The sequence below is a fragment of the Aphelocoma coerulescens genome, chromosome 1, assembly GCF_041296385.1.
Source record: "Aphelocoma coerulescens isolate FSJ_1873_10779 chromosome 1, UR_Acoe_1.0, whole genome shotgun sequence".
Classification (NCBI taxonomy): Eukaryota; Metazoa; Chordata; class Aves; order Passeriformes; family Corvidae; genus Aphelocoma; species Aphelocoma coerulescens.
The window spans coordinates 50,728,928-50,741,194 of record NC_091013.1 but is presented as its reverse complement, the minus strand read 5'-3'; the positions used below and the strand labels follow the sequence as shown (position 1 = coordinate 50,741,194).

Here is a 12,267-nt window from a genome sequence, read left to right as displayed (position 1 = left end):
CTTGATAGCTTTCATGTTTAGCTTTAAGTTAGTGAATAGGTTCAGCAAGGTTTGATTGCCAGTTTCTGTCTTTTGTAGAGTAGTCATTTCTTACTTCTAACTCACCAATAGTTGATTTTACCAACTTATTATTATGCAGTTTCAAGCAGACAATATGGTATAGTCATCTTCCTTCCTTCATAGATCTGAGAAAGTGGTGTCAAGGAGCTGTCAGGTGCTAAACAGGCTTGTCTTGATAACAGAGAAGCCTTTTTGAAAAAGTGTCTACATTTTCTTAAAAAGTAAGCTGAAATATGTATTTAATTCAGTCCTAATGCATACCTGGAAAGCAATTAGTTTATCTCGTGCAGATGGCACAAATGCTGGTTTCTTTTTGCAATGCTATTATTATTGGAATTATAGGTCTATAATTGGTTATTCATTTAGGTACAAGTTCAGGAGGAATTGATTTACTTACAGATCTTAATTAAAAGGTGCAGTATAATTTTTTTCCTTCTTATGGTTTGCAGAATTCTGATTTACTGGAGCATGATGTTAAGGCTTTGTATAGTGGTATTTAGGTCTTTTTTCCTGCTGTCATAGATGATGGTAGACAACCTCCTAATTTGATAAATGTCAGGAGTTTTATATGGCTTTCTTTTTATGTAGCAAGTATGGAATTCTCTAGGATGATAAAAATCAGGGAAGGGAAATAATTTCTGAATTACTTCCTGGGAAAAATGTCCGTGTTTCTTTATGAGCCCGGCACATTTCTCTCACAGTGGATCGGAAGGCAGTGAAGGGAACAGGATATTCATGCTAAGGTGTTTGAGCAGCAACTGGGCAGCTGCTGGCTGTGAAACCTAGCTCAGGAAAAGAGAAGCTCTGCATCTGATGCTGTTGCTGTTTGCAGGCTCTTTTTGACTTCCATGAAGAGAAGTCACAGAAATGATTACATGGTACCTGAGGTAAAACCAGAAAGCGCAACACCTCGTGAGGGTAACAGCGCATTCACAGAGGCTAATGTTAAGTGCAAGGATGCCGCTGTGATCAGTGGAAGGAGGAAAAGAATCGCTCCCTTCCATCTGGAGGTGATCCAGGGCACTGGGTCCCACCATGTCTAAGTTAATGTTTGGAGAATGTATCTCCTTGTTGATGACAAGACTACACTGAAGTGACTCTGTTCCTATTTGAAGCACCCAAATGTATGAGATGCACTCTGGAGTTTTCATGTTATTTTTCTCTCTTTTCTTTTGGGGGGATGTATTGCTGGATGAGTTGGATAAGTAACTTTATTATGGATGAATTGCTATTTAGTCTCTCTTTGACATTACAGCCCATAAAGTCACAGCAGTGCCTTTCAGAAGCAGAGCTGATCTGTGAGGAAATGTTTCTAATCCCTTCCCTTCAGACTGCATCTACTTGGGCCAGTGGGCACCTCAAAACATAATTGTATGAGATACAAGTAAAATCAGGAGTTTTAAAAACTTGTAGGTACAGAACAAAGTATTCAAATTAGTGATTAGTAATTGGAATCAGCTATTTGAATAATACGAAAACCAGCTATGCAATAACAGCAGTGAAAATGTATTGGCAGCACAGCGCTGGCCTGTGATGTGGATTACTATTTTTTACAGTTGGTATTTGACATCAACCTGGCTAATTATTTGTTAGTTTGGAATGTGAACATGTTGGCTAAAAGGTTTGATAAACTGTAGGGTTATTAATGTTCACTGTGCAATTTTATGGTGTGATATTTTTGCACATTTTGGTGTTAATTCTGTGGTTTACACTTGGAACGCTCTAGTGGAACACCACTGTATTGGCAGATACCTACAAAGATACGCAGAGAGAAGATTAAAAAAAAGTTCTTTATAGTGTTACAGTTATTTAACAAATTTTAATTTCATTACTGAAGGGTAAATTTAGAAAAACTGTCACTCTGTCTCTGTGCTAATACTAAAAATAATTCTTAAGAATTTGGTAAGGTGCATGTTCTGTGGAATATTACTTGGCCTGAAATACTTGCAGTGCTATAATTGGATTCAACTCAAATTTGTATTGTTCATTAAATTTGGATTTCTCGATTCAGAGTGTATACCTTAGTATATGTTCCCATTTTCAATAAGTATTGGACATACCATTTTCTAACTATTTAAAATTGAAAAATATTAATTGTTGTCACAAAGATTCTTCAGTAACTAGACTTAAAGTTTCTTTTGTGTCTCCCTAACAGCTGGACAACCAACCTCCATGTGAAGCAAATGAAGATATGAAGCCACTGTTGCAGATACAAGAAGAGGTGATTGCTGCTGATGTAGATCTATAAATATATATATTTTGTGTATGTGTGTTTTTTTCTAAGAGTAACTCTTGCTTGTCTAGTCTTCATAGCAATACCTTGTATTCTTCTTATAACTATTTTTATTTATAAGAAAGTAATTGCAGTGAGGAAATAGCTGGGAAAAATGCTTTCACATTTTCAGCTTCAAGTACTGAGAGCACAAGAGAGAATAAGTATATTTTCAGTAATAACTTCAAAATATTTTTGAGGCTTATAATCAACTAGTTGACTTTCCAATGGTATATGAAGAGGGTATTTTGTTCTAAGCTCCTGAAATGAGCATTAGAGAAATAGCTAATATAAATATATATTTGCAATTGCTGTCTTTATTTTTGACATATACTGAAAGTGAATTCTCTAGGTTAATATGAAGCTGCATTTAAATGCACACAAATTTTTGCTTTCCATATGCTGGTTTCTAAAATTATGTGCTTTTTTGAAACCTAAATACAAAGAATAATCTGTTTGCTCAGTGGTGTTGGCATAATATTTTGTGGAATCCATTTAAGGGAGAGAGTTTTCTTTTCCCATTTGGAAATGTAACTATCACTCTTTCCTCTGCAAACTGAGTGGAGAATGGTTGTTGAATTACCATATATTTGTAAATAAAAAAATCTGATGTTGCAGTTACTAGAAGTTTTTGTCCTTTCTGTTCAGCTAAACATGTCTAAGGTAATGTGTGCAAATATAAAATTGTTTTAATTTCATCTTGGGAAAAATATTTGTTCGGACAAGATTAAGTTGTTCACCTAAATATATGCAAGAACTATAGTTCTTCCTTTTCTCTTTTCCTTTGTAGTCAATGTCTAAGTCTGTGTACAGCTTTTTCATCATGCTCCTCATGCTCTTTCCCTTGAGCATTCAGTACCAGTGGTGAGACTAGATGCTCATCCCTGAAAAACAATTGAAAGAGGTGGACGTTCCTCAAAATTTCTCTGCTGTTGCTAGAAATGAAGTGCTGAAAATATTTTTGGGTTAGGTTCTGCTCCTCTTGAAAACACAGCTGGAATGTGCACTATGTCTCAGTGGTGGCTTCCAAATTGTTTTGGTCAGTGGCTTCCCCAAATCCTTTCATGCCCAGTTATGTACCGTTCTGTGTCCATATCCTTGGAAGCAGTGAAAAAATACAGGCTGTGGATCAGAGGAATTTGGGGGAGCATTTTGTGGATAAAACCGAGGAAGAGGAACCTGGGAGGTGTAGGAGAGCTCTTGAGTGTGAGCTTGTATATGGCACCATGAAGAGCTGCAGTGAGGCTGCCAAAGCAGCTTGGAGTGCTCCTTGCTCTCAGGGGATTTTGGGGGGGGGGTGTGTGGGTAGGAGAGCTCAGAGATTGGGAAGAGAGATTGTGGCTGTGGTAGCTGAGGGCAACAAGGGAAGATCGTGCTGTTTTGGCATAGTGGGAGAACTTCACCGGTACTCCTGTAATTTCTCCTACTTGTAACTGAATGCTGCTTGCTGAATTACAAAGTGCCAAACATTATTTTTAATTTTTGCTTTAAAGATTATCATAAAAATCTAAAATGCCTCATCAACCAAACTTGGTCTTGGCTTTTGGTATTCAGTTAAAGACTGGTAAAGATATTTAATTTGGTTTTTACTGTTGTGGTAAGTAATGACATGGTAGACCACAGATGAGAGCACTGGGATATGAAGACTCTAGTCCTCAAATACAAACTATGGAGGGATAGTCACACTGCCTGCTCACACAGCTCTCTGGAGTCCTCTCTGCTGCTTGTGGAAGAAACTTATTTCCCTGAGATTCAGAAAAGGATTCCAATTTAGGTGCTGTGCAGATCTGGCTCTCTGTTAATGCACATACCTGATGGAGATGGTGTGGATGCCCCTCTACATGGTTGTTTTCAGACTTCTTTTATTGTAGAAAGCATCTACAATAATGAACGAATGAACAACTGTCTGCCCAAATTCCAGATACCTATGGTCTCCACTACCAGCCCTGAAATACACTGCAAGAGACTTTTTTTTTTTTGTTCACAAGTCAAAGTTTCTCAATCTCTAACCAATGAATTTATCTTAGCCTATCCATGACTCCCCCTCTCCCAGCACTGTTATGCAGCAAAACTGTGAGAGAAGTTAGGGATGGCAATGCTGTCTTTTGCATCTTGAGCCTGTCATGTTTCCCTGTCCAAGAGAATCATTTGGGCATGGAAATTAGCTGGTGGTGAAAAATGGAAGGAGAGAAAATTCAGCAACCTGTGGTCTGAAATGCTGCCAGACTCATGTCCTGTTGCCTGGAGTGGTGTGCTCTGAGCCAGGCTGGCTTCTCCTAAATGGTGTCAAGTACTTCCATGAGGGTTCCGATTTCATTTTCCCACAAAATGTCTGCAAAAAGACTAGGTTATATCATTAGCTTGCTTGTGCACAAATGAATGGGATTTAGAATTTAGTGGGCCTCAAAGAGCTGAAGCTGAAACTCTTGAAGAATTGAAGCTGAGTTTCTACCCTTGTTAAAGTCCTGATTTAAACAAGGCTCCTTCAGATCTGCATTTGCTAATTCACATTGGCAAATGTGAGTAACAAAAATTCCTTCATCCCCTCCTTCCCTTGGGAGGGAACAGGCAGAGGAACTCACCTTATGAATGTTTTGTCTGTTTCAATCCTTGCTGAAGTATTCGGAGCATGTTGGGCTCTCAAGTTCAGCAGACCTGGTAATTGACACAAGATGGCAGTGTGGAAGTGCACCTTGCACATTAAAAAACCATTTCCGTGTTTGTAATCTCATATAAAAGGGGTTGGATTTGCTATATGATGCTAAAGTTGTGATGTAACTGAACTTTGTCTTAATCTTGGCCCTTTCTCCCCACCTGGCATCACAGAGGTGTGATTGATGTGCAACTGAATCTGAGCCATCTTCTTGGGTTGTTTTTGTTTGTTTTATTTCCCATTTCATTAATTAGCTGCTGCTTAAAGCTAAAGAGACCAATTGCTGTGGAGAAAAATGAACTAGATGATTTCTAGTGGAGGTTTTCCGCTGTATTTTGTTGGATTCTTTCTTAAGGTTCTGTTCAAGGAAGAAGAACCAATTGCTCTCCCTCAGTTCATCAGATGCAAAATGCTGTTCAAGGTTACAGCCCTCAAATGCATGGGTACACAGGAGAGCTGGATCTCTGCACTGCCGCTAAGATCTGAGTGCATTTGTTTCTGTGTGTTCTGTTCTATACTCTCAGGTGCATGGTGCTGCTTGGGGTGTTGTCTGGGACATCCACCCGGGGCTGCTCTGGATATGGTGCAAATCTCGGAGATACTCATGCAGCTGCCAGGGCAGGTTTTGCAGAATGCTGTAGTACTGTTCAGAGGGCAGCAGAGATTTATGAGTACACAACTGAATGAACATCAGCTCCTTACAGCCAGTGGTGCAAAGGTGTGATTTCATGGGCTGGTGAGAACATATCCACTGTTAGGTGAGATGCTTGGCTGTCTAAGCTTCACTGACATCAACAGACGTGCAGACCGTGGCTCACATGTAGACACCTGCATTTTTGCACACCTGTTTACCTAATGCTTTAAAAATAAATCCAGAAATGTCTGAGAAACTCTTGATTTAGCTAAATCTCCCCTGTCTTGAGGCTTGCAGGCTGTCTGCTAACAGCAGTGTACATTTGAATACGGCTGTGGAACGGAGTGGTCTGTGGATAACGGCTTTGCCACAGGACAATGTTTAAATAGAATGGGACTTCAAAAATATAAAATGTTTTCACTGTGGTTTTATCTAATACATAAGAACAAATCAAGCATCTTGGAGTACAATTCAAGGCACTGCATATGCTCTAAGTTTTTATGAGAGTTTCTTTTAGAGTTTTTCTAACAGGAGATTTGTCAGACATTTCAAGCTGAATTACCTATGAGTTCACCTGTTCAGGCAAGCTGCCACACCACAGGCAATGCTGCTTACTAGCAGGATTTATGCAGAAAAGCCTGTTTTTAGAGTCTGATGTCTGAGTTTGGAGTTCACACTGACAGCAGAAATGGTCAGAGCCAGTCTCATTATTTTCAGTAAAGTATTTTTCAGGTGAATCCCAAGGAGAGTTCAAGTGATAAGTTCAACACTTCCCTTAGGTAATAGCTGTTGTTACATGGCCCAACCTTGTCACTTATGGAGGGTGAAAGTGTTTGAAATCTGACAATTTGAGCTCAGTGCGAAAACTGGTATGCTTGCAGCAGTGTTTTAAATTCCAGTCAATAATTTGTAATGGATTCACAAAACCTGTGCCATGGCTGTAATGGAAGTCTTATTAGCAGCGGGCATAATTAAATAAAAGAGCAGCTTCATGCTGGAAGAACGTCAGTATTTTCATTCTAGCTCCATGCTTCTTGGTAGCTACTGGCACCAACATAAAACAACATACGAGGATGATGTAAAGCGCTTCCTCTCAAAAGGGATGTTCTAGGGTGAGCAGTAGGGTATCAGTTTATTAAAGCTGGACTTTTTTTTAATTGGTTCAACCTCCTTGAAACAAACTTGCCAATTAAGTACCTCCTGTAGGCAACAAACCCTCCAAAGACCTGCGTCATTGTGCAATGGGAGCTACTGGGTTCTCCTTAATAGTTGACATTGTATGAAGAACCAAAACTTTTTTAAAATGTCTGTTCAAGGATGTACGTATATACAGTTTCTCTTTATTGTTCACAATAGAGGAAAGGCAAAGCTCAGGCCATCAAATGGGCAGTTCATGAACACAACCTCGTGAGAGCAGGCTTGTGGCTGGCACAGGGTGCCATCCTAAATGGCCTTCTGCAAGTACCTGTGCCAGGGCAAGTGTTTCTGCTTCCCTGAACTGGAACTTGCTCTTGTCCTCAGGCAGTCAGCCAGATGTGCCATTTATTGCTGCTTCAATTGCATATGGCCCTTCTGTGCTGGAAATTCACAGATTTCAGGGTCAAACCAGGCTACTGCAATATTTGGTCTGCTTATATCACTGCAAAGGTCAGAATCTCTCATCCAAAAATTCCCATATTGAACACACAACTGGGTGAACAGCAGTGTTCTTTGCTGGAGAGAAGCTCTGTGTAGATCTGAAGAATGCAAATGATGAAAAATCTACCACATGTCAACATAAATTGTTCCAGTGGTTAATTAGTGCTCTTAAAAATGTTAATTTTATTTTTACTTATTTTAATGAGCTTTCTTCCTTATGATTGTATTTTTGTTCATTTAAGTTGATTTAGACTCTCAGAGTAGATTATTCTCTCTTAGATTGTACATATGATTCTGATAGTCCTTTTTTTTGTTGCTGTTGGGTTTTTTGTTTGTTTCTTATGCCTGTACTTAAAGCCTTATTGCTCACATTAAATGCAAAATGCAAGATTATGTCCATGGGTGGACACTGTGGATTGAAAGACCTTCTCTCAGTGAACTGCAACAAGAAACTCTCCCAGGACAAGAGTTAGAACACAGGAGAAATAATCCTGAAAAGCATTAAAAAAATCTGAGTCTGTATAAAGATTTACTTGCATAAGGCAAATATTCAAATAAGAGCTCATGACCATAAGGGAACTTTGCTGCATAAATTTTCTGGCATAATTACTAAGGTTTTGATTTGCCTTTGTGAGAATGGCCATGCCCAAATGCCTGTGTGGTTCTGCTAAATTTTCCTGTCTGCAGAAGCACCTGTAAGAGATTTCCATGCTGATGTGTCTTGACAGACAAGGGGACAAGATGACATTCCATTTTTATTTCTCAGCATTGAGTGTCAGCTGCAAAATATACTATTAGTTCCTTCTACTTACAGCAGATATTGATGTGAGGGGCCCAGCTTGTGGCCTTTCATCAAACTCTAGCTCTGCAAAGATAACAACTGCTGTCTTTTGATGCCCATGTAAACAAGATTCCTGCAGAGAAATACTAGTTTTACTTTCATGTGATAATTTAAGTAAAATTAGTTCCTGCCAAGGTAACTGTCACATTTATGAGATATATATGTGCTGCACCTCGCTATTAAAGCCAGGGGTTGTACCAGCACACTCCTGTCTGCATACATCAGAGGGAAATCCCAAGACAGTTTAGGAAAAGCCCCACTGCAACGGAGGAAGTTGGTAAACAAGCAGCTTTCAGCCAGGCACAGCTCCTGTCTGTGAATAAACCACAGCCCTCGAGCACCGCACACTGCAGAAGGGCAGTCACGAGCTCTGCTCCTCACAGCAGTCTGTGCCAAATGCATGTTACAAGTGTGCGTGTATTTCTAGCAACAATTTCAATGCATACAAGTACTTTTGGATCTCTGCAAGTAAACAAAAAAGTGACAAATCACTTCTTTGCTCTTTGCTATTGAAATAATTGGACGTTTTTGGCTTTTTACTGGTGGACTCAGTATTCTTTGGTGTGTTCTGTTCTCTGTAATAGTTCATGTCATGTCTAGAACCTGCAAAACGCAGTATTTTATGTTCCCTCTCCCTCAGTACTGTGTCAACTCAGCAATAAAGGAGAGATAATTCTGAACTGGAGGCTGCCCCTGTCAATGTACAAACATATTTAGGTTGTTCAGACCTTCTGTGTTACACCACCCAACCTGGCTTCACCATCACCTTACCTTTTCCAGTTCATCTGCTTCTAATGATGTTGTGCTAAATGGAAAACAAAAAGTGGGCTGATAAACACCAGTTTGGTACTGAAAACATGGGTAGACGGAAAGCAGGAAGGGATATACAGGCTGAACTATCCATTTAGCATTATTACTCTAATGCACTTTTTGGTTACTCACAATGAAGCTATGCCTTGTTATCACATAGCATATTACTGGTATCATGTACACCAAATGTTCTCTTAAATTCTATTTCTCTGCAACATCTTTGACTTGAAGCCAAGAAAGCTGCCTATTCAGAAAAACTGTTTGTATAATCTTTTAATCCTCATGTCTTTGCCAGATCATGAGTTGTTCATAAATCTGGATAGCATATACAATGACAACTGAAGGTGCTGACTTTGTTAAGCTTGTAAAACCAAAGCATCCCTTCACTTAGCACTAGAGAGCATTTGGATTATTCCCTTCAGTTTATCAAGGCTATGATTTCTGAAATATGTCCATAAAAGTGTCAAGAGATGTAGAATCCCAGAAGATACAGGGCTAATGTGTATGTCTCAAACAGCAATAGTTGATGGCTGTGGAGCCAACCAAGGATTGTTAGTAATAACCTGCTGTGAGAGAACAAAATGTGGCTGGAGAAGGGAGCCATGCAGAGGTAGGGCAGCACTTTCCAGGATAAACACCCTTGTTCTGGTTCCTGAAAATAAGCACAACACAGTACAGTGCAAGTGCAGGAATGAGAAGTGGGCAGGGATTGTAGGGAGGGATCAAGGTCACCGAAGAACCCTGATGCCCTTTGGCCCATTTCCAGAAGGGTCTAGAGGAATGGGCTATGCATAATAAGTAACATACATAGAAAGTGAGAAATCTATATTCAGGGCAGGGAAATCTATCAAAAGGTACCCCTACCAAGCCCAGGCAGCATCCCCAGGACCCTGGATATCCCATCAGCTGGACTGACACTGAAACCAACACTGGTTATCTCTCTTCCTCCTCTCCTTCTTTCTTTCCTCTCTCTTCCTTACCTTACCCGTTTATCCAAAACCCACTGCCATGTGCTTATATAGTAGGGCAGGGACTAACATACCAATTTCCATGCCAGGTGTGTAATTTACTAATAAAACTTTTGTCATTCCTTTAGACCACGAGCATCTAGGAATCTTGGCTGCTCCTTTCCCCATAACGGTGGGATATCACAATAGACAAGGGCAAAAATGATCCTTGGTCAGTCCAAGAAGCAGATATTTACACTCATTGGTTTTCATAATCAAAGTATTAATTTTTTTATCGCATCAGTCCTGCTTCACTGGGTTTTTCTTCCATGATAACAACAATGGTTACACTATTCAGCAAGTACATTTATCTTCTGATCAGGCTTGATGCTGAGGCAGCAAAACAGGAGTGTTTATAATCCTGTTCTCTTGCATGAAGATCAAATGCAACTCTGATTCCCACAGAGCCTCATTGGCTTTATGCAGAGCACTCAATGAATGTGAGCCTGGGAGTCGCCTGCCTGCTCTTACCTCCCATGATGGAACAGGCTCTTCACAACAGCACTGCTGTTCTCTAGCATGGGAAAAAGATTTCCCTGTGCAGCCCATGGGTGTGTTCTGCTGTTCAATAAACTCCAGTGGCTTGTGTGAGAGGAGAGCCTGCACTGCTGGAGATTTACTTCACTGCTGTCCAGACAGAGCAGGAATATGACCAAGATAAGCACAGCCCATTAATGAGGCTGTGAAGCAATAACCTTGGCTGAGGTAGATACAGTAAAGGCTATGCTGCTGGAGTGTTAGAAAGATTAACAGAATTACACTGGTTTGCCTCAGCTGGGCATATGCACATGGTGCAGGTGAAATTACAACTACCTTGGCATTCTGGTCCATAAGATTTTGTATGGGTACTGAAGAGGTCTGGTACAGATATCACCAGGGGTTTTTTTGGAAGCTTGAGAGAGAAGCTGGAGCTTCAAGAGTGATGAAAACAATGTGCTGTGATTCTGTGAAGATGTTGAGTGCTCTTGTATTTTTTTGGACTAGAAATTTCCTTTGTGATGTTCTTGGAGCCTGTGATTTCAAAATGTCTAATTAAATGGTCGATTTTATAAAGCCGGTGACTTTTTTCTCCTTAAAGCAAGAAAAAACGAGACCAAAAGAAATAATTTAAAAAAACCCTAACTTCTTTTTCTTCAGCTAAGAGAATGTGAAGAGTCTTTGGTTGACCCTGAGATAAGCTCAGTCAGTTAGAGTCTAGTGCTAATAATGTCAAGGTTGTGGGTTCAGTCCCTGTATGGGCCATTCACTTAAGAGTTGGACTTGAAGATCCTTGTGGGTGCCTTCCAACACTCAATATATTCTGTGATAGGTGATTGCTTCACCAAGAGATGTGCTGAGGTGAATTCTTTCTTAAATTATAAAATGAATCTCAAGCAATCAGCTGGTCCTGGATGCCTGAGTGATGGGTTTGTGATCCCACCCTACCTTTAAAAAGAGTCTGTGAGTAGTATTTCCTAATTTTTCTAGTTGGATGTTTGTAAAATGGATCTGTGCAGCTCTACTGATTAATTATTTTCCACATGAGGACTTAAGTTTGAATTTTCCACATGTATTTGTAGCACCCATGAGCTTCAGTGTTCAACCAACCAACCTGTGAGGAGAATGCTTAAAAGGATGATACATGTTTCTGTTTACTTTTAGATCTAAGTTCAACCAAGATCTGAACTTTTTCATCTCCAGCACTCAATGTGTCTGTGTGGAAGATACTCACTTCCACACAGATGGGGATGGAGAGGTTGCACTGCAATACATCATCTCCATCAGTCCTAAAAGGTTCAGGGGTTCAAACTTCTTTCCAAACAAATCCCTCTCTACTGCATTGAGTCAGATTAAAAGGACTAGTGCTTTTTTCTTTTCTCTGTCCATGTGCTAAGTCCTGAACCTCTGAGACATGTTTCAACAGTTAGAAGGGGTAGAAAGTGGCCTTCATCTGCCAGCTTTTCAAAACAAGATAGGGTAAATAGCAGCCAGAGCAAATAATGCTGGACAAGTTCTGCTGTCCCAGTTATTCTGGCACTGGAGTATGAACTTTCTTCGTTCTGCCAGTATGGGATTTGCCCTGTGGGTTGCATTGGACAGAATTTGATGTGTTTACCTAGTTACCTTCTGACCAGAACAGCACTCTCCTGTGCATTTTCTTCACTGGTGGTTCTGGCCAAGAGGGTTGGACACACCCTATACCGTGGCTATTGATTTTATCTTCTCCACGCTCACGTTCCAGTAGTGAAGTCAGATTTTTTTATTCCTGACTAAATGAGAAGAAAACTGATGTTCTGCCTCTATCAGCCTCTCCCTGTAATGTCAGTAATTAATGGCAATGTTTCACTTGCCAAGCAGCAAGCCTTGGGCTTG

General features: G+C 40.1%; 1 protein-coding gene across 11 annotated transcripts in view; it reads left to right on the top strand.

Annotated features, from left to right (window-relative positions):
• LMO7 (LIM domain 7) overlaps positions 1–2,959 on the top strand; it is a 131,853-nt gene extending 128,894 nt beyond the window's left edge. For all 11 annotated transcript variants that reach the window (XM_069008878.1, XM_069008894.1, XM_069008888.1 and 8 more), the window contains one exon: positions 2,216–2,959. In XM_069008878.1, the coding sequence (XP_068864979.1) occupies positions 2,216–2,238 (23 nt within the window). In that variant the 3' untranslated portion in view covers positions 2,239–2,959. The remainder of the gene's footprint in view (positions 1–2,215) is intronic.
• Positions 2,960–12,267: the final 9,308 nt, after the last annotated feature.